The sequence below is a fragment of the Grus americana genome, chromosome 18 (genome assembly GCF_028858705.1).
Source record: "Grus americana isolate bGruAme1 chromosome 18, bGruAme1.mat, whole genome shotgun sequence".
NCBI lineage: Eukaryota > Metazoa > Chordata > Aves > Gruiformes > Gruidae > Grus > Grus americana.
The window spans coordinates 12,061,955-12,081,675 of record NC_072869.1 but is presented as its reverse complement, the minus strand read 5'-3'; the positions used below and the strand labels follow the sequence as shown (position 1 = coordinate 12,081,675).

The 19,721-nt window shown below is 39.7% G+C and overlaps 1 protein-coding gene across 2 annotated transcripts in view; it reads right to left on the bottom strand.

Annotated features, from left to right (window-relative positions):
* MYH10 (myosin heavy chain 10) overlaps positions 1-19,721 on the bottom strand; it is a 102,287-nt gene that overhangs the window by 8,931 nt on the left and 73,635 nt on the right. For both annotated transcript variants that reach the window (XM_054847082.1, XM_054847083.1), the window contains 18 exons: positions 18,932-19,046; positions 15,082-15,275; positions 14,690-14,811; positions 14,305-14,374; positions 14,044-14,204; positions 13,318-13,426; positions 13,108-13,239; positions 11,164-11,370; positions 9,865-10,002; positions 9,217-9,340; positions 6,849-7,020; positions 5,871-6,083; positions 5,625-5,769; positions 3,979-4,185; positions 2,838-2,942; positions 1,621-1,773; positions 1,031-1,279; positions 269-481 (listed from right to left, as the gene is read on the bottom strand). In XM_054847082.1, coding sequence (XP_054703057.1) covers positions 269-481; positions 1,031-1,279; positions 1,621-1,773; positions 2,838-2,942; positions 3,979-4,185; positions 5,625-5,769; positions 5,871-6,083; positions 6,849-7,020; positions 9,217-9,340; positions 9,865-10,002; positions 11,164-11,370; positions 13,108-13,239; positions 13,318-13,426; positions 14,044-14,204; positions 14,305-14,374; positions 14,690-14,811; positions 15,082-15,275; positions 18,932-19,046 — 2,829 coding nt within the window. The remainder of the gene's footprint in view (positions 1-268; positions 482-1,030; positions 1,280-1,620; positions 1,774-2,837; positions 2,943-3,978; positions 4,186-5,624; positions 5,770-5,870; positions 6,084-6,848; positions 7,021-9,216; positions 9,341-9,864; positions 10,003-11,163; positions 11,371-13,107; positions 13,240-13,317; positions 13,427-14,043; positions 14,205-14,304; positions 14,375-14,689; positions 14,812-15,081; positions 15,276-18,931; positions 19,047-19,721) is intronic.

Here is a 19,721-nt window from a genome sequence, read left to right as displayed (position 1 = left end):
TGTGCAATGCAGGAGTGAGACAAGCTCTTAAATCTAGCCAGGTGCCATTAGTCATTTGGCCAGCAACTTCATGCTCTCCTTTTGAAGAGGCTTCATGTTAATAAAGACCACCCCCTTATTCTGAGCATTAATTCCTCCAGAATTTTGAGTTATAAATCAGCTTCAAAAAGTTCTGGGTTTGTGTCAAATACACTTCTCCAGCCAGGGAGTTTTCCTGTGTTATTCCCCATGCAGTATACAGCAAAACAGGGTGTGGAAACATACTTACATTTTTGCCCACATCATCTTTAGAGCTCATTAAGTCTTCCATATCTGCACGCAACTGTTTGTTCTGTCTTTCAAATTCCTCCTTAGCTTCCAGGGCTTCTTCCAAAGCCCGAGCCAGAGACAGTGCTTTGGTTTCCTTCTCCCTTGCTTCTGCTTCAGCACGATCTCTTTCCTCTGCATATCTGGCAGAAATGTTCTTTTCTTCTGCCAGCATCTGAACATAAGAAATAATTAATCCATCTCATAAGTTTCTATTGTCAGGTCCTTCCTGCCTCAGGTGTTTTAGTCAATGAAGTGGTTAATGCTCTAAGTTTAATTGGCCTTCAGAAGCTGTCTAGTCTCGCCAGCGTGATCAAAGTACTAGTAAGGAAACAGCTAGTATCTGGGATGAGATGAGGAAAGCAAGCTACTACTAAAAATTAAATTTTATATTATTTTCATCTTTCAGTCTTCTCATACTTTCTTAGCCTATCTTGAGGGTTTACAATAATACTCTCACGTTATTCTTCCCATGTAATTTCCTTTTCGTATATAAAGAGCTTATTACTCAATCTAACAAGACTCAAAGCTGGCATTTAGCTCACTGAAATTATAAGGACAAGTTACTCTTAACAAAGGCCAACTGCTCACAAAAGATTTACGAATAATCACAGTACTCTAGCCAGATCCCTCTTCATACAAGGCTCATTTATGCAGTACCAACATAAACAAGATGTCATTTGAAAATCATAGAAAGCAGCAAGATGACAGGAAACTAGACTACCTGATCAAACTTCTTCTGCTTTTTCTCCAAGTTTGAAACAATCTGGCGCTGATGATCTAGATCTACCATCAAGTCATCCAGCTCTTGCTGCAGGCGATTCTTTGTCTTTTCCAGTTTGTCATAAGCCATTGCCTTCTCCTCCAGGCGTTGGCTTAAGGATTCCATGTCCTTCAATAATTTCTTCTTATTTTCCTCCAAGCCTTCAATGGTTCCCAAGTCATCATCTACCTTTTTCTTAGCATCAGCCAACTGAAATTTAATAAAATAAAAGAAAATAATGTTCCTTTGTGCATCACAAGAAGAAAGGCATCAGGTCCAAAATACCAAACCAGAAATAGATGTTATTGCTAGCTAAAGTAACACAAAAATTGTGAGCTAGCAGGATACTAAGCAGGGAGAAGTCCTGCCCATTGCAGTTAGTTGTACCAATCATTATTGCAATGGAGAAAGACCTCAGGAAATTTTATTCTGAAATTGGGTCTAACACACATGCTAATTATATGACATTTTTCCCCGAGAGGTTTGGGACATCAATTCATCTCACCTGGAATGTGTAGGCCTTACAAAGCCCTGCCTCTTACACAGCTTACCTGTGACTGCAAGGCGAGCATCTGTTTCTCCAAGTTCTTTCTGGCCTCCTCTTCCTCTTCCTGCTGCTCTTGCAGGTTGTTCTTCTCCTCCTCCAGCTGCCTAATCCTACTGCTCAGATTGAGTTTCTGGCGGGTTTCTTCCTGAAGCAGCTCCTGTTCCACAAACAGGCACATTCAAAGTTCAGTTTGGTTCATAGTGTGTTACCTGTGGCCTTGGGCTACCACATTCCATTATTCTAGATGGAGTTTCAGGTTTGATTATTTCTCTCGCAGCATTTTTGTACAAGGATATGCTTATGAAAACATCTGTAATGTGCGTTTTCAAAAAGGCACTACTCATTCATTTTGGACACACTTAAACCTTTATAAAGCTATTTCTAACCAGGGAATCCATGCCACTGCCTGTTCTAGAAGTTATTAGATGATACTTTTCTGTCTTTAAAGCAACAAGGACTGAAGTCACCTTCAAAATTTATTTTTCTTCTTTCAGACAAGCATATAGTGTCCCTATTTTAAGCCACCTGGGAACAATATACAGCAGCAAATCCTGCAATAGCAGCATGCTTCCAAGTTTTGCTGCATTGCTTGAATATAAAGGTCAGTTTAAAGATAGCTGTAATTTGGCAGTGGAAACTTTTGTCATAATGGAAACTACTAAGAGGTGTAACCACCATCCCCCCTCTCCCATCCTGTTCCTCACAGGCCTCCAGTTGTGATTAACATTATTCAAGTAGTCAGTATTAGCATTTTTATACAGGGGGGAAAAAAGAGTATACTTCAGCGATGAATACATGCATAAAGCTGCGTTATTTAACTCAAAAACAAAGACTGACAGTTTTAAGAAGTGAAGCTGTCAGTAAAAGGCAGGGTATTGTCCCTCACACCTTTCATATACCCCAAGAATCTTATTTACATTAACATTCTACTTGGAAAGGTTTTTTTGACTTAATACTTATCTCCCACAGAGATTAAGAAATAAAAGAAAAATTGGAAGGCTATAGTCTATCAAGTAGTGAATCTTAGATAATGAAAACATGGCTCCACATGTAGCTGAGCAGTCATTATAGATCGCATTCCACTAGAATTCAGTAGGAAATACAGCTTCTGCCCACGGGACTTTCCAAACCATGAATGAAAATGTATTTTCTGTTACACAGTCAGCATTTCAATGAGGAACAAAGCTTCAGTGCAAAGTTCAAGCTTCACTGCACACACACCTGTGTATCCTGAAGCTGAGATTCCAAACTAGCTGCATCCTTCGCAAACTTAATGCCTTTCTTCTCTGCTTCCTCCAGGAGACTCGAGACATTATCCAACTCGTTCTGCAAAGCAAGCGGTCTAAAGGTAACAGCACGCAGCTGACTCATGACAAAGCCTACATCCCACCAGGAGCTGGAACAGCAGAACACAAAACCTCAACAAATTCCAGGTATGGCAAGACAACAGTAGATCCCAGTACAGAGATACAAGATAAAAATACTGAGGTTTGGCTAGAAACTTGAAGTTGAATGTCGATCTTGAACTTAAGGGTATAAGATAACAAGAGTTAGGTATGCTATTTTGCATTCCAATATCTGCATTCGTACTTAAATGCTATTTTTAATTACAGGACCACATATTTTACAGGACCATTCATTCAGGGATTATCAGGGTGGCAGCTGGGTTTAAAGCATCACTGCAAGAGAAAAGGTTACTGCCAGGTGTCAATTCCTGCTGGTTTAGCCTATGCTGCTTGTAAATACAGTGAGAGGCCACCTGAAAGCTTCTCCCAAAGAGAACTGGGCCATTCCCTTTTTGAAGCACTTTAGCTTGATTTACCTAAAGTACTCGTTGCTGTGGTTTAAGAGCCAGCTCTGACTGCATTTTGTCCGTTTTCTCCATTTCCCAGAAGAACAGACCTTTACTTGCAATCCCTATCTGTCAAGCTCCCAGCTTTGAAGCACAAAAGGAAACGTGTGGCCATCAATCAGTACATTTTTGCTCACATCTACAAATGAGTTCAGTCCAATCTACTCAATTCCATACCCAAGCCAAAAACCTGTAGGCCAGCTGTCAGCAGAGCCTCCTACGGGATTTGGTCTCCAGGATAGGAAGCCATGTACTTAGAAGCCACTATAATTCTCACACAGACCAAAAAATTCAGGATTAATGTCACAGCTGTCCAGCTATCTCCACCTGAGGCATGTCACCACTTCAAGACCCCTCAAGTACATGAGGGCATGACTGAGATCACCTCCCACATCAACTCCAGACTTAGCTGCATCTTTGAAAGTCATTTCTTCTAGCCATTTCTGCATATGGTTAAGACTTCCTTTCTTGTGTATTTTTTGGCAGTTTAGGACTTCCATAGAGCCTTACCTGCAGCTTGTTAGCTTTCTCTGCCAGTTCCGCCCTCAGTCTTTCTCCTTCTGTGACCTTAGCAGTTAGCTCTTGTACCTGAGCATCAAGCTTCTTCCTCTTATGTTCAGACTCTGCCTTGACCTGCTGCAGTACCTTCACTTCACAGGCTAACTCCTTGTTGTCCGACTCTAGGCCTTGCTTGTTTTTTTCAAGATTTGCTTTGAACTAGGAAAAACAAAAGGAAAGAAATTCAACACTTTGTTACATATCAGTAAGGTTTTCTGCTAAAAGTATTCAGTCCAACAAATCAGGTTTACAAGTTCAAAGATAAAACAAGCGCTCAGCAAGTTATAAGTAGGGAGTGTTTAAAATGCTGTCATGTAACATTCTGTGTATGTTAGGCAAAGACTAAAGTTAATGTAAGTTACTCCACTCTCAGATATCACAGGTAACAGAGAGGACCAGAAGATACTTCTATGAATTCAGCAAGATCTGGGATGTTAGTGCTGTAAAATGCCTGAGTAGCACTAAGTAGGAAGGAATGTGCCCATTAACAGATCAGCACGGCTCATCTCACAGAAATAAAAGGAAAGATATCAACTAAAGCTGCCCTGATTTTAGTAGGCGTAGCAGCCTGGAAGTGCATAACAAAGCACTTTTCACCACTGCATTGACATTTGTCAAAAACCTTTTTAAAAAAGTAATAATTGGCATAAGGGATGTTTAAGCGCCATTCTTACTATATCACCAGAACTGACATCATCTTATTACAGGACCTTTGTTTAAGATTGCAGGGTATTTTTCCATCTTTTCATGCTCTTCTTGAGAATAGTTAATGAATAAGGAGCAGAAGACATGCATAAGATCTTCAGGTGAATAAAACTGTAATTTCCACCAGCTTTAACTACTATGTTTCTCACTTACTGTTTTGACCTAAGGAATCTTGTGAAGTATTCTGCACATACAAATATATTATTACAGTATATGAACCGTCCACACATACATTTATGAATGACCAGAACTATAATTTCTCAAACTAAAGATACCTTTTTTTTTTTGGCAGCATTGGCATAATTCTACTTTTCAAGCCAACACTCAAGCTACGCTAGTAGGAAGCATGCTCTCCAGATATGCCTCCTCCTGCCTGCTCTGGAGAGGGTTACCAGAGAACACAATACAGCTGTGCAGATTGCCAACATACGCCACAGATACCTGGCTCTGGAGGTCACAGTACGTGCATGAAGTTAGAGTGGCTGGAAGAACTTTTACACTATCTGTACTCGCAGTTCGTTATTTATGAGGGCCGACATTACAATTACCTTATTTGAAAGCATTCTGCAGTTCGCTCATGCATAGAGCTGCTTTTCACCAAACACACACATGGCCTGCTGGAGAATTCCCACACAAGTACTACATGAATTTATCTCTAGGTGCACCGTTTCCAAGTCTAATGAACATTTTTCAGACAGAGGCCAAGACTGTCTAATAGTTGCAATACATTCAAACCAGCAGGATATATTTGACTGAATTGCAACTGTTATGCATGTATAGAGGACAACTTAGATCTGCAGGTATCGGTACCGGGAAGGGACCACACCACTTATGTTTTTATGCTTCAGGACTTTTTATAAGTAACATATTTCTGTAATTCATTTTTTTCTCACCCTTTTGGCCTGTTCAAGTTGTTCAGAAAGCTCTTCCAGGGCAGTAGCATGCCTCTGCCTGATTTCCTGGATCTGTGCTTCATGGTTTTTGGTTTCCTCTTCAATTGCTTTCTTCAGTTCAGCCACCTCCTGCTCTCGCTTTGTCCTAGAGGAAGTGGCAAAGGTTATCAAAAATCAACATTTTAGTCTTTTGTAAATTAAAGACAAATTTTAATGGTGCCTTCTTACACAGACACATGATCCTACCTCAGCTCTTGCTGTGCTGCAGTGGTATCCAAAGTATCTTCAAGTTCAGTTTTCAAAGCCTCCAACTCTTCACTTAAATCTCTTTTCTGCTTTTCTGCCTTGTTGCGTGATGCCTTCTCAGATTCAAGATCCTCCTGGAGTTCTGCGATTTGAGCCTGTAACTCTCTTATCACTTTCAGTGCATTGTTTTTCTGAACTGCTTCTTCATCACCTCTGTTAAACAGAGGCATAACAGTTAATGATATTTCATAGCTTCAGATCTATTCTCGTAACAGTCTAGCGTTATTTAAATTACGTGCACAAATGATAACTCGACTTTCCCACTAGAATAAAATACACCTTCTAAAACTTCATAGATAGAAACCCACCATTGCACTCCTGTTCTCAAGATCCTAAGAAGCAGTGTCCCAGGTACTACAGATGCAATACCAGAATGATCGAGCTTTCAAGTTTACTTCCAAGTATTCCAGTTTTGTAGATCTCACTGTCCCAAAAATACACCCTGTCTGTAGAATTCTCTCTTCCCGCAAATTATGGATCATTACTCAAAAAATACTAGTGTTTAGTTTATAACACGGGGATGCAAGACTACCACATAAATCTTTCAGTGATTGAGTAGCACATACGTTATCGAATACTTTGACCATTAAGAAGGCATGCTCAGAATTACATGTTTTTTCCCTCCTGAGGATGAACTCTGGGAGACTAAAAAAGCTTCCAGAGCCCAAATGCTGTTATACTGCAGTGAAACATTTTTTTTGGATCTTGTAGAGCAAGGATGCTGATAAATTACTGAATTCCTTTTTTTGCCATGCCTACGCACAGCACGCAGGTTTCTAGAGATGCTCTAGTACAAACATGAACTGACTTCTGCTTTAACATTCCCAGGTCTGAGAAGTTTGCAGTCAGCTGAAATTCTGTTTGGGAAGGTAGGTTTCTACCACACCTCTGTAGTCATAAGCCCCATCATGCTCTCACCTAGCAAGAGCAGCCTGCAGTTCTTCCTCTTTCTTGGCCAGCTGGATCTTCAGTTCTTCAATCTGGGCTTGCAGCTCAGCTATTTGGTCCTGTAGGTCTGTTGTCTCACCATCAAGTTTTCTTTTAGCTTTTTCTAATTCTTGACGGGTCTTCTCCTCCTTTTTCAAACGCTCTAAGGAAGCAAAGAATTCTATTTATAAGCAATTTTTTCTCTTGTCATCTTCAGAAGGTTCAGGGGCAGGGCAATGAGTTGGCGAGAAGGGTAGGAAGTTTAAGATATGCTGTGTCAATTCTTTCTGACGAAGTAGCAAAGTAGAAACTCAATTTAGAAAGAAAGTCAAGAAAAAGTTAATGACTGGAGAAAAAAAGTTTGAAGTAAGGGAACAGAAACATAACCTCATCTCGATAGAAAATAAGGAATGGGCTCTAACAGAAGGGCAGTTTGAGCTGCTAGGGCAGGTGATCACAGACATCAGGATTAAAAAATGAAGAACAACTACAGACTGGAAAAAATGATAGCTTGCATAGCTTTGGAAGGGCTAGGCTAGATTCCAGGTCTACTGGAAAATAGTATAGCTTAAAGAAAACTTGGATAAACCATTTTTGCAAGTATCTGTGCCACTAACTCACATCCCATTAATACTTAGCAAGACTCTGCAACCCTGATAGCTTCCAGTAATTTATTTGGGTTGCCAAGATACTCCTGCCCTAAGGTATTTCTTTGTGAAAATCATCCAGTTATCAGTGCCGTAGCAATAAAATACATTTAGGTGATCTGCCTGTTGTCTGATTAAGATAGTTCCTGGTTGCATTGCTTACAGTTAGCTAATGACCGTGTATGTAATATATTTAAATCACAGGAAGGTTTTGCTTAGCATAGCATTAGCACAATTCTAAATGTATTAGCATAAATGTAATTTATTAGACTTGTTCAATACTTTGCAGGTCCTCAGTGCAGAGATTTCTCTCACACCCTTCCCACACCTACTATGGGATCAGGACATCATCTTCTACATGAAAAGGGAGCCGTGTTCAAGAATCATCTCTTAGTGCCACCCAGGACTATTTGGGATTTTCCAGACAATCTAAAGTCACACTTTTTTCTCCAGCCAGTTCCTCATTCAAAAAATAGCACTTTCCCCTCTGTTTTTATAATATATTTCTGGTGAGTAACAGTTAGAACAGTGTCATAAGACCCAATTTTGTAATTGAGAAAGTTCATAGTAAACTGAATTAAGATTCCACCCCCCCCCCAAACTTCAGTGCCTAGCAGTGCCAAGACCCTAGCTGAGACACCTTAACAGCTTCTTGAATCATGTCCAAGAGTAAATATCATTTTACTGTGTTTACTAGCCAAGAAATTACATGCTTTATATTTAAGCTTTAATTTCCATTTCTAAGGTCATCAGTCTTGGAATAGTACCATAACCAAACACATCTGTCAAGTATCTTCAGAAACACTAGCCTTGATTTAAGCACACAATTACTCAAGCATTACTTTCTAGGGAGTAAAGCTTACTTATCTTAAGGTCTCTGAACATGATTTTTAAAGAAAAGGTACATCAATCACCTACTGTCCCTATTAGTTCAATACCTTCCTATACAGATAAGATTCAGTTTTGGTATTCTTCCATAAGCACATCAGTTTAAAAATATGTAGCAAGACAGGTCATAATACAGTAAGTGATAAAACTATTTCCAAATTAGGGCACAGAGAGAAACTTTGCCTTTTATTTTGCAACTCTGACTTGGCAGTTTAATAATGTTACACAATAGCTATTTACAGCCATAAGTAATTTAAAAAACAAACCATAAAATCCACAAAGGTTACATCTAGGGCTAGCTGAGCCTGTGACAGCACAGGCAAAACAATCAGAAATAAATGGCCAAGGAAACTGAACCATTTTAGATAAACAAAGCATTAAAGCAAAACAATTCAGATTTTCTTATTAAAAAAATATTAGAAGCCTAACGAATGCCTACTAACATTCTTCCAGAAACACACTGTTCCAATGTGTTATTATAGAAAAGTGTAGGAACCTCTTGAGAGACCTCTCGAGTTTACCTTGTTACTAAGGGATGCGTGCAACAACATGAATTTCTGAGTGCGTCTCTAAATGTAATGGATTCTCAAAAATGAAAAACTAACAAGTCAAACATCAGAAAGACTGAGCAGCCAAATGCAAAAAGCTTTGCAAGCAACACAAATTTCTTTCAAGATTTAGATAAAAATAACAGCTCTTAAGGCATTGACATATAAGGTTACACTTAGCAGATTGGACCAGATAATGCACACATTGTAGTGACTGACCCATTCCTTTTAGTATGATGTCAGAGCTGTTAAAAGGCAAAGGTAGTAAGAACAAACCTTCCAAATCGGTGATCATCATTTCCTGCTTGTTCTTGAGTTTGGCCAAGTTTTTGGCCTTTTCTTCTTCTTCAGCCAGCTGAGAAGTACATTCAGCAATTCGATCCTCCATCAGCTTCTTCTCCTAGTTAGGAGAGGGGAGAAAGAATAACTTCTAAAACACAGTTTGAAGAGTCTAAGCAGCACAAATAACTGAATATACAAAATTCATAGAGAGGTCTCATACAGCATATATAATACAGATTTTATTTCAAATGACTGACCTGTCAGTATTCGTCAGAACATTCGTTTTCTAAGAAAGCGAGACTTGGAATTTAACACACGGGAGGCCTGGGTTTAGGACAGCATTTGCTGTGCACTTTTGGAAATCTGTTTGCAAAGAGCAGCAGTAGGTATCTATGCTAAACACTGTTTCCAGCTTAGATTTGGAAGACTCATGAAATTGGAAAGAATGTATGGCAAATACCTCCCCTTTTAAAGGTCAGTTTGAAAGTTCTAAATGTCTCAGCTTCAACCTGTTCAAACCCCACAAGTCCTCAGGCACAAACTCTATAGATAACATAACAGCAGTCTCAAATGTTTTGAGACCTATTGCTTGGTACTACTATTACTTACATGCAGAATCTCCACCATGCATACCAGTCTCACCTTCAAAAATTTAGAATTTTGGTCCTCCAACAGTAGGATCTCTTCCTCCATTTTCTTGATCTTAGCTTCAGCTGTCACTTTTTCAAGCTGTAACTTCTGTCGAGCTCCCTCCTCCTCATCAAGCTGTTCCTCCAGGTCCTGGGAAGAAAGGCAATCACATCTGTGCATTTTCCAGGTTACCCACGTGTTGGGTTTTTGTGGTTTTTTTGCATTTTCTTTTTGTTAGATTCATTTATATCAATGATCTGGTAATGAAATTAAGGGCCATGTGATACCCATGGAATTTTTTATACTGTATTTCAGCTTTGGCTGAAATATGCTGCCTAGGAAACACACAGTTCAGAGTCTTTCACCTTCTTAATTGTGAGCATAAAATAAAATAAATAAAAAAAAAATCTACTTGTGACAACCAAATCAGATCAGGCTTTATGTCAAATACTTCCTAGCATACTGCATCCATATAGAGCATCTGGTGTAAGAATGCAAGTGTCAGGGAAGAGACGCCACAGGAAACAGACTTCCTGATTTCAGTGTGAATCTGGCTCTCAATATTACAGCTGAAATGGTTCAGATATTGGCATAAATAGCTAGATACAACTAGAAAAGTAATAACATATTGTGCTTCTATTCATTCACGGTTTTAAATCAGATACTCAGCCACACATTAATGGACATTTATTAAAAGGCATCAAGAGCTCCGAGATGTGGGGTTTATTTCCCCTTCAAGTACCTTGAATATTTTGAAAGACAGCTAAGTTCTCAGGTATTCCCTTTTTCAAGGTCTCCATGTATTCAAAAGGAAGCATCTAAATCATCTGATTTTCACAAAAAAAACCCAAGTAACTTGGGGGACATGAAGTTGTCTTAGTTTCATAAAAGTCAAAGGAGAAATATTCTTCATGATATTCACTGGATTTCAGTCAAAAAGGAACGTTTCTTTTGTGAGTGACATCATCCCACCAGGCTTTGTTTCTATAAGAAAGCAGGTAAGCCCCATGCAGTGGTTCCCAGGTCCTCCCCCCTCAAAAGTGCCTGCTAGCTTTAACACTCCTCCTGCCCACACTATAGCTACCCACAGGGCACTGACTTTTCTTTCCCTTTCCTCACCCTCCTATGCCTGGAGACCACAAGCAGCTAAACATGCTGAAGACAGGAAGAGAAAAGAAAAAAATTCAAATTGATTCTATTCCACACATGGTGCTAAGGAGCTAAATTCCTCTGTGCCACAGAGATGCTGAGGGAGCTTTCCCATCCCCAACTGTCCTGTTCGCATGCTTTTCCAGTTACCAAGAGGCATACCTGAATGTGGCCCTGCATTTTCTTTTTCTCATTCTGCAATATTTGGTTTCTTTCCTCTTCTTCCTCAACCCTGGACTCCAAATCATGGAGAATTTCTTCCAACTCTTGTTTTTTGGCAGCCAAGCGAGCCCTCATCTCCTCAGCTTCTGCAAAGAGCTCCGTCTCAGCCTGTAGCTGCTCTGCAAGAATGTTCTTCTCTTCTAGAAGCTGCAAATATACGCAAAAGTTAGTAAGGCAGTAAAAACGTTTCAAAGTCTCTCATGAGAGATTATATGTATGACTACTACAAAGTTACTTAAAGGCCAAGTTCTGCTCCAACTCTTGACCAAATACTTTCAGCAGAGGGCTTGATGAGGAGTCCAGAAGACCCCAGCTTTTGTAACAGGGCTACTCCAACATTCACTCCCTTGTCCCCCCAGCTGAAGGGAGAGATCCCACTCGCCTACCCCGTGTGCCCTGCTCTACCAGCAGCAAAACGACGAGGGACATGCCCGTTTCCTGGGCTGTTCCTCGCACTCATCCCTGCACAGCAGCAGAGCAGTGCCACGGGTAGCTGGGCTGAAGCTGGCGCTTGGAGTCACTGGAGCAGAACTGGAACACATTACTTCTTGCTGTGTAAACTCGACAATAGAACAGAACAGTCCCAGTTGGGGGGGACCTACAACAATAATCTAGTGCCTGACCACTTCAGGGTTGACCAAAGCTTAAAGCATGTTATTAAGGGCATGGTCCAAATGCCTTTTAAACACTGACAGGGTGAGGCATTGACCACCTCTCTAGGAAGCCTGTTTCAGTGTTTGGCCACTCCTTGGTAAAGAAATGCTTCCTAATATCTAGTCTGAACCTCCCCTGGTGCAGCTTTGAACCATTTCCAGGCGTCCTGACCCTGGATCCCAGGGAGAAGAGCTCAGCACCTCCCTCTCCACACCCCGTCCTCAGGGAGTTGCAGAGCACAATGAGATCGCCCTTTCAGCCTCCTTCTCTCCAAAGGAGAGAAGTGCAAAGTCCTCAGCCGCTCCTCACAGGCCATGCCTTCCCGTTCTTTCATCAAGAGGAATTGATGCTTTGCCATTCTAGATATCCATCCCAGTTCTATCAAGTCTCAAAATTACCATAGCGATAAATACATGTCTATGGAGACAGGCTGAGACAGTTAGTTGTTCAGCCTGCAGAAGAGAAGGCTCCAGGGAGACCTTACAGCACCTTCCAGTCCCTAAAGGGGCTACAGGAAAGCTGGAGAGGGGCTGTTTACAAAGAGATGTAGTGAGAGGACAAGGGGGAATGGCCTTAAGCTGAAGGAGGGGAGATCGAGATCTGAGGCAGAAATTCTTCCCTGTGAGGGTGCTGAGGCCCTGGCACAGGTTGCCCAGAGAAGCTGTGGCTGCCCCTGGCTCCCTGGCAGTGGTCAAGGCCAGGTTGGATGAGGCTTTGGGCAACCTGGGCTAGTGGAGGGTGTCCCTGCCCATGGCAGGGGGGTGGAACTAGATGGGCTTTGAGGTCCCTTCCAACCCAAATCATTCTAGCATTCTCTGATCTTTACTGACACTCTCTCAGCTGTTCTTTAAATTGATAACTGTTACTTATCAGCACAAATTCATTTTTCAGTTTTATCCAATAATGCCTTAAAAAGCACCTGTACCCCACACAAGCATCCTACCCTGAAAACACATCTGAAAAGAGAAATGACACTGCTACTGAAATTCTCCTGTAAACTGGTAAAGGCCAAAAAAACCTGTTTAGTTTCATTAACATGATGTTTCTGCGTTCCTGGAGGAATGGCTCATACTATATTTTCCTATTCCAGAGTTTAGTCGAGCATGAAAGGAGTTAGCTCTCCTGACTCACAGTGCTTTTGCTCACAAGCGTCTCCCCAGCACAGCTCCCTCACACACGATACAGTGCAACGTACATTCTACGTATCAAAAACCAGTCTTGGACACAAACCTGTTGATGTTTCCTTTCCATTTCCTCAAGTTCTGCCTCCACTTTTGTCTGTTTTTCTTTCACTTTCATTAGCTCCTCATCCTTGGCTTGAAGTTCTTCTTCTTGACGAGTGACCTGAAGAAGAGGCTTCACCTGCAAAGATTTGAAATGAACAAATAAGAACCTGCATCTACCTATTTACAAAAGTCAAAGTGACAGAATATAACAAACCTTTGTGAAGACTCTCCACCACTGCCAGTGCCTAAGCTTTAAATATGCAGCGCAATTCCTCTGCAGGATTTTCAGTGCACTCAGTTGCTGTTGTTTCTTTGCAAAGGCCCTGAAGTCAGAAAGAGCAAAATATTTTATGTTAAATACAGCTGAGCATCTCACCATGGTCTTAATTTTTAGGTTACACAACCCTAAAACACTAGCAGACCATAAATAGGCTTATTTTTACAGTTCAGTGACTACACTCATTTATGTGTATTCATTCCTTATATGCAAGGGCAGAGCAAGAGCTGGATGCATCATTTTCAAAACAATAATTACAAGTCCTATTTGTTCTTACTCTTAACAGACATTTTTCTTCAAAAGATAAAATCAGGATGGATTAGACACTGAACTGTCCTTTAATTTCAAAAAAGCAGCTTTCCAGAGTAACTTTAAGAACTTCCAGTGGAGCAGAAAGAGAGACTTTTTTGCAGCCACTACCTGTACTGTAAACAGCTGCATGTGTCACAAAGGGAAGATTAAGGAAAGGAGATACTGCTATGGAACAAAGGTACAAATTTTTATTATTAGGTAAACATTCATCTGTTTACCCTGGATATAACTAGAGTTTATCAGGCAACACACTTTCTTAAGAAAATCTCTCCTGAAATGGAAGTTTTAATGCCTATCAAAGAGACTTAAGATGACCACAAGAAAAAAATCAAACCGCAAGAGTACACATACTTCCTGGCCAGGTATCCTCTACAGACTGCCTGGAAGAAGATGATGATGTCTGTGATCTTCAGATCCCGTTCTTCTTCTAAGTGTGCCAAGACACCAGCTCGGAAAAAGATCTTGCTCTGTCCAATTCGGTATAAGTTGGGGTCCAGCTCTAACGCTCTGATCTAAATGGACAGGCAAACACGTTGTTTTTAACATCGAGGAAAGGACAATTTTTGTTTCAGTTTTTCAGTGTTTTAACAATATATAGGTATTAACACTTACCATACGCTCACAGGCTTGCTTACCATCCATAAAACCTTTTGGAATTGCATTGGGAGTAAGGATCTCATACCTTCAAGTCAAATGAAAAAACACCTTTATATTCAACAAGCAGCTACATTATTATAAACCCATAAAGCACAGTCACCAAGTGCATGGCTAAGGAATTTCTCCAGAAAGCTTTTCTAGAAGTCTATTTTAGATTGGTTTCCCCTTCCCTGGTGTTTTTAGAATAAGCATGTAGTATTTAAGTGCTTCAAGTTCAAGCCACTTCAAGACCTCACAAATGGCTTTGGACTTTCTTCCAGTTGGGTTGGGGGGAGCGTCTACAATTATTTAACAAGGAATTTTATCTTATAAAAACTCAAAAGATTGGTCCCCCTGTTACCTCTGTCTAAATTCCTGGAACACTATCCTGTTTGGAAATCCTTGTCGACAAATCCTTATTCCTTCCAAAACACCATTGCAGCGAAGCTGATCTAGAACCAGATGTGGATCCAATTTTCCAGCCTGGCCAAATAAAACAAGCATGATTTTTTAGTCTTAATTTGTATTCATGAAAAACTGTAGTTTAAGTTTTTCAGGCTACCCTCTACAAAAATCAAGTCTCTAAATAAGGGGATGGGTGGGGATATTGAGAAGATACTCCACCAGTGCAAAAACTTTGCAAAACCTGGCTTCTGATTTCAAAAGGAAGACACAGACAGCATGCATAACTTAAAATACATGTAAAGACTCTAATAGAGAGAAAGAATTAGAGGAAGGGTCTGTAGTACATACCCTCTTCTCATGATTTGGAATGATGCAGCGAACAAAATTGGGATTAGTGTTTCGGAGCGTTGCCATCAGTTTGGTGAGAGATTCTTTGTACAGTTGGCCAACAGTACGAAACATGCCCTTCTTGGTCTTGTATGCAGAGCCAAAAGCTGTCTCTGTTATTCCAGTGACCTGATCCAGACCCACAATACGATCCACTGGGAAGGACAAGAGAAAATAATTAAGTGGACTTTAACATTTGCCAGGTATAGAGATAGGCAGGAAGAGGAGCAACAGTGCAGCAGCAGAAGCTTTGTGGAACAAATGACAGAAGATGCCATCAGTAGGCAAGGCAGTCAGCATGTACCAGGGACGCTGTGCAGAAGCAGTGGGACCAAAAGCCACAAGCTTATACAGCAGAATAGTGTAGCTTTAGTAGGTACAGACTAAAATATCCAGCTCTTTACTTGCAGTTCTACATGACCAGTAAAGCCATTTTCTTTAAGTCAACTTTAAAGAGATAGAAAGTTGCCTGGAAACTGGCAATTATTTGAATTCTTACAATGCAAAATGTTTCTGGGTTGAATATTTGGAATTAGACATCTGTGCATATTTGCTTAAAATGAAGAGTCACTTACAGTAATTATATAGATTAAATCTGAGTTTCATTGAATATTCAAAAGTGTTTTGAAAGCATAACTATTTACAGAACAGATGGAAACAGTGTTAGTTCAGTGGCAAGAGGGAAAAGAGTATCTGCCAGACTTCTGCTAGTCTGCTATTTTGAAGAATTCTTCCAAAGTTTTATACACAACTGCAATGATCTCCCTAGCCAAAAGACAAATTTCAAAACAGGAAGACTGCACACCAAAGCACTTCAGAGCTGCCATAAAGCATCAGGATAGAGATTTTTTTCTCTGATTTTTTTTTTTTTTTTAACATTTGGGGTAAGGATCTCTCTGGTTTCTTCTTCAGAAGCACAAATTAGATGTCTGACTGCCATCATTAAAACCTTTAGGCCAAAGACATGAACGTGACTCCACGTACACATCAACAATTATTTAAACAGCTCACTAAAAAAATACACAGGTGGCTTAACATCTTCATAACAGTTGGACTTGATGATCTTAAATATCTTTTCCAACCAAAACAATTCTATGATTCTATGATAATTATAGCTGGCACATCTTAGCACTGAGCAAACGCACAACATGTATTGGTTCTCCATGATATCCAAGCTGGCCAGCCAGAAACAAGCAACTACATTTCGGCTACAATTTAAATTTTGTGAAATTATCTTCAAATTCATTCAAAGCAAAGCAGAGGGAATTATGCTTTGCTACCAGCATTAGTTTTATATATGAGAAATACTGGTTTTTCAAAGATCTATATAAACAGGAAAATGAAAAGCATAAAAATACAGGGCAAAAAGTTGAATAATCACTTTTAAGTCTTGCATGTATTATAAAGCAGCGCCCAGATTCTCCACACAGTTTGGAACGCAAGAATTTAAGCGGCTTATTAAAGTTAGAAGATTAAGTAGGTGGTAAGTTGTTCATAAGATCATATCCCAAATATTTACTTTGAAGCAGAATTCAGTTCTAAACCAGAAATGGGATAGAGATTGCTGGGCATCAGTCTTACAGAGGATGAACATAAGAGCTTGCAAATATTAGAAACGTGCACCCACCAGACACCACTAATGACTGGACACCACTCAGCTTTTGTTTGGCCATGTACTTTTTAACATTTTGTAAATATATCTGTTAATTTTGCATCTTTTGTTTTGCTCCTCTCTGTCCTCCAACTATAAAAAGGTTATTTATATTTCAAAGACGATCATTGAAGTTAAATGTAAGCTTTCCCTATAGGTTACGAGCAGTCATTGAACAGCAGGACTGGACGATTATGCGTTGGCTAAAGCCTCTGAACTCAAGCCCTCTAGTAATTACTTTAGGAAACACCACTAGCTTCCTCAAATGCGTCATATATCACGGGTAGCAGAAAATAAACCCAAGTAAAGATCAAAGCCTGAAGGCACAACCTTCACATACACGGATTTCTAAACTTGGGGAGAGCAATACAGGAAGGATGAGGAAGAGGTTGAATATGTAAAGCATCTTCAAAAACTTTCCAAATAAGTGGATTTGTTGATTTCCCAATGCCTCAGAAAAAACCGTGTGCAGCTTCTATAAAGGGAAATATTAAAATTAAGAGGCTTTTAAATAAAAGAACAATTCCCACAAGTCTGGAGGAAGTTTATTTCCCTTACTACCCCCACTACAACTGCAGCACTCATTGCGATACTTCACTACATTCTTCAGTTCTCCTCCCAAAAAAAAAAACCCAACACATCCATGTTCTAAAATGTTCCAGAGTTTTGTCAATGTTGGACTGCAGAAAGAAGCTCGATAATGTTACAAAGCTTATGCATTCTCTCAAATGCTTGGAGCTACCAGAATTATCACTTAAGAAGCAATTCTGCATCTCAACATGGAACTAGGAAGCAACAAACCTTTTTATCTGCAATGCTTAATGCAATGCATAAAATACAGATGCTATATGTATGCAGCAGCAACTGAATAGGTATGCACTCGGAGACCATTTGCCTTGTGGAGGTATACCTAAGTTTAGCATGAAATGAAAAGTTCATGCAAGCCTACGAGCAAAAATGGTTTTCCTGTAGATACAACAGCCCTGCCTTTAGTAGGCCTACTGGTTTTATATCCATTCACCTGGTGGATCATGAAGACCAGTAATATTGTCATAGAAACAGGCTCTCTGAATATTCTGAATCTCTAAGGCAGAGAAACAGCAAAAACAGAAAGACAGAAGAGCAGATACACAAGACACTTCAGTTAGTATACAGAACAGGTTTATCAATTGCAAACAGACTTAACTGTGCTACAAAAGCAATTAGGCCAAAACATTTTTCATGCACATTTCAATTATCTGTGGAAACAGGTTTTGCATATTTGGACCAAGACACTTTTGCTTCTGTGTGTGTACTCAAAAGGAAAGGAGCAGATCCCCAATCAAAAAGTTCTTTATAGATTCATTAAAACTGCTCTCTGTAGCTGAACCAAGTAAGCATTCCTGAGAATAAGAGGGAAACTCAGTATTAACCTACAGCATCATCTATATCACAAGGTTAATTTCCTCCTGGAATAAGAAACTACAAGATTTATATACTATGGCATGTAAATATACTCTAATTAATATATGGTGATGTTAAAAACTAGACTAGAAAAGTCCTTGTAAGTATTTATTTGGCTATTTCCGTTTCTTGGGATATTTTGGTAAAAATGTGGATACATACTTTAAGCTGATGTGCAGGTAGACTAAATAGCAGTGTACAGTTAAAACAGGAAAACATTGCATTTGATTTTAACATGCAATATCTAAGCACTAGTATGGCTGTCAATGAATTTTATTTTAGGAGATGCAGATTTCCAGGATAGGACCCACCGTTGCACAAGAAACAACTGTGCTGGTGCTCACATAAGACAACATTTTATTAACAGCAAGTACCACTACGGCTGCCGACATTCAGGACTTAACTGCAGCAATTCAAACTAAGAGTTTCGGACAAGATTCTACAGATGAATTTGACACAGGGTAACAAGTAGTAAGTGAATATCAGTTCAAATAATGAACATGAGAAGCAGCTACTCAGAAATGATACATGTGCAAGGAACCATAGGTGCAACCCAGCTTCCTCCTCCTACTTTTAGCACTAAACAACAGAGAAAATGCTGCAGATATTTAAAACGTAGAGGTGGAGGGTGAGGAGGGAACAGGCACAAAACCCAAAAACTAATCTAGCAAGGTAAAAGTCATTAACAACTTGTATACTCAGAGCATGGTCTCTTACCGTCCTTCCAAAGCTCTGCAACAAACTTGTCTGAAGACTGGTGCAAGAGTGTAGCCACATTGTCATTCAGGGGGTCCATGTTCTTCATCAACCACTCATCTGCCTTGTAGTCCACCTGTAGAGTAGCCAAGTTGCACATGATCAGATAGACCACTAGCTTTAGTTTTAAGTTTACCAGCATGAAAAAAAAAAAAGCTTTCAAAATCCCATACTGATGGTTTCCTCCTATTCTCTTCTTGATGTTTGCTTACTATGAGTTTGTTGTGCCTACTTAGAAGAGTTCAAAGTACCACCTATTCATTCTTTTGAAAGAGTAAATGGGAGTTTTCTTAAAAACTTACGAATTGACTTACTAATAGCTGCTATACATTTTCAGCCTAGTGTTATTGCCAAAATAAGGCTTCACTGTTCACTGTGAAGGTGTAAAAACAACTCCAGTGTAGATCCTAATTACTTATCTAAATTACCAAAGAATAAATGATGTGCTGCAACATGATTGTTTTTAATTTCACTATAGCAGTTATACTTACACACTGCTCTATAAAGAAAACAAAGCATTATTTCTTATGTTGAAAGAACCAATTCTGTGGTTCTATAGCAATTAAACTACAGCTCAGGAGTTGAAAACTCAATGCTCCCAGCATGGTTTCATCCCAACCCAAAAGAGAGCCCTAAAATACCCTAAGTCCAGCAAGACCTCCGTGTAGACCTAGCATACTTTTGCTTCAAACAAATGGTGAGAGTTTGTTGGTTTGTTGTTTTGTTTTTTGTTTTTTTTTTTTTTTTAAAC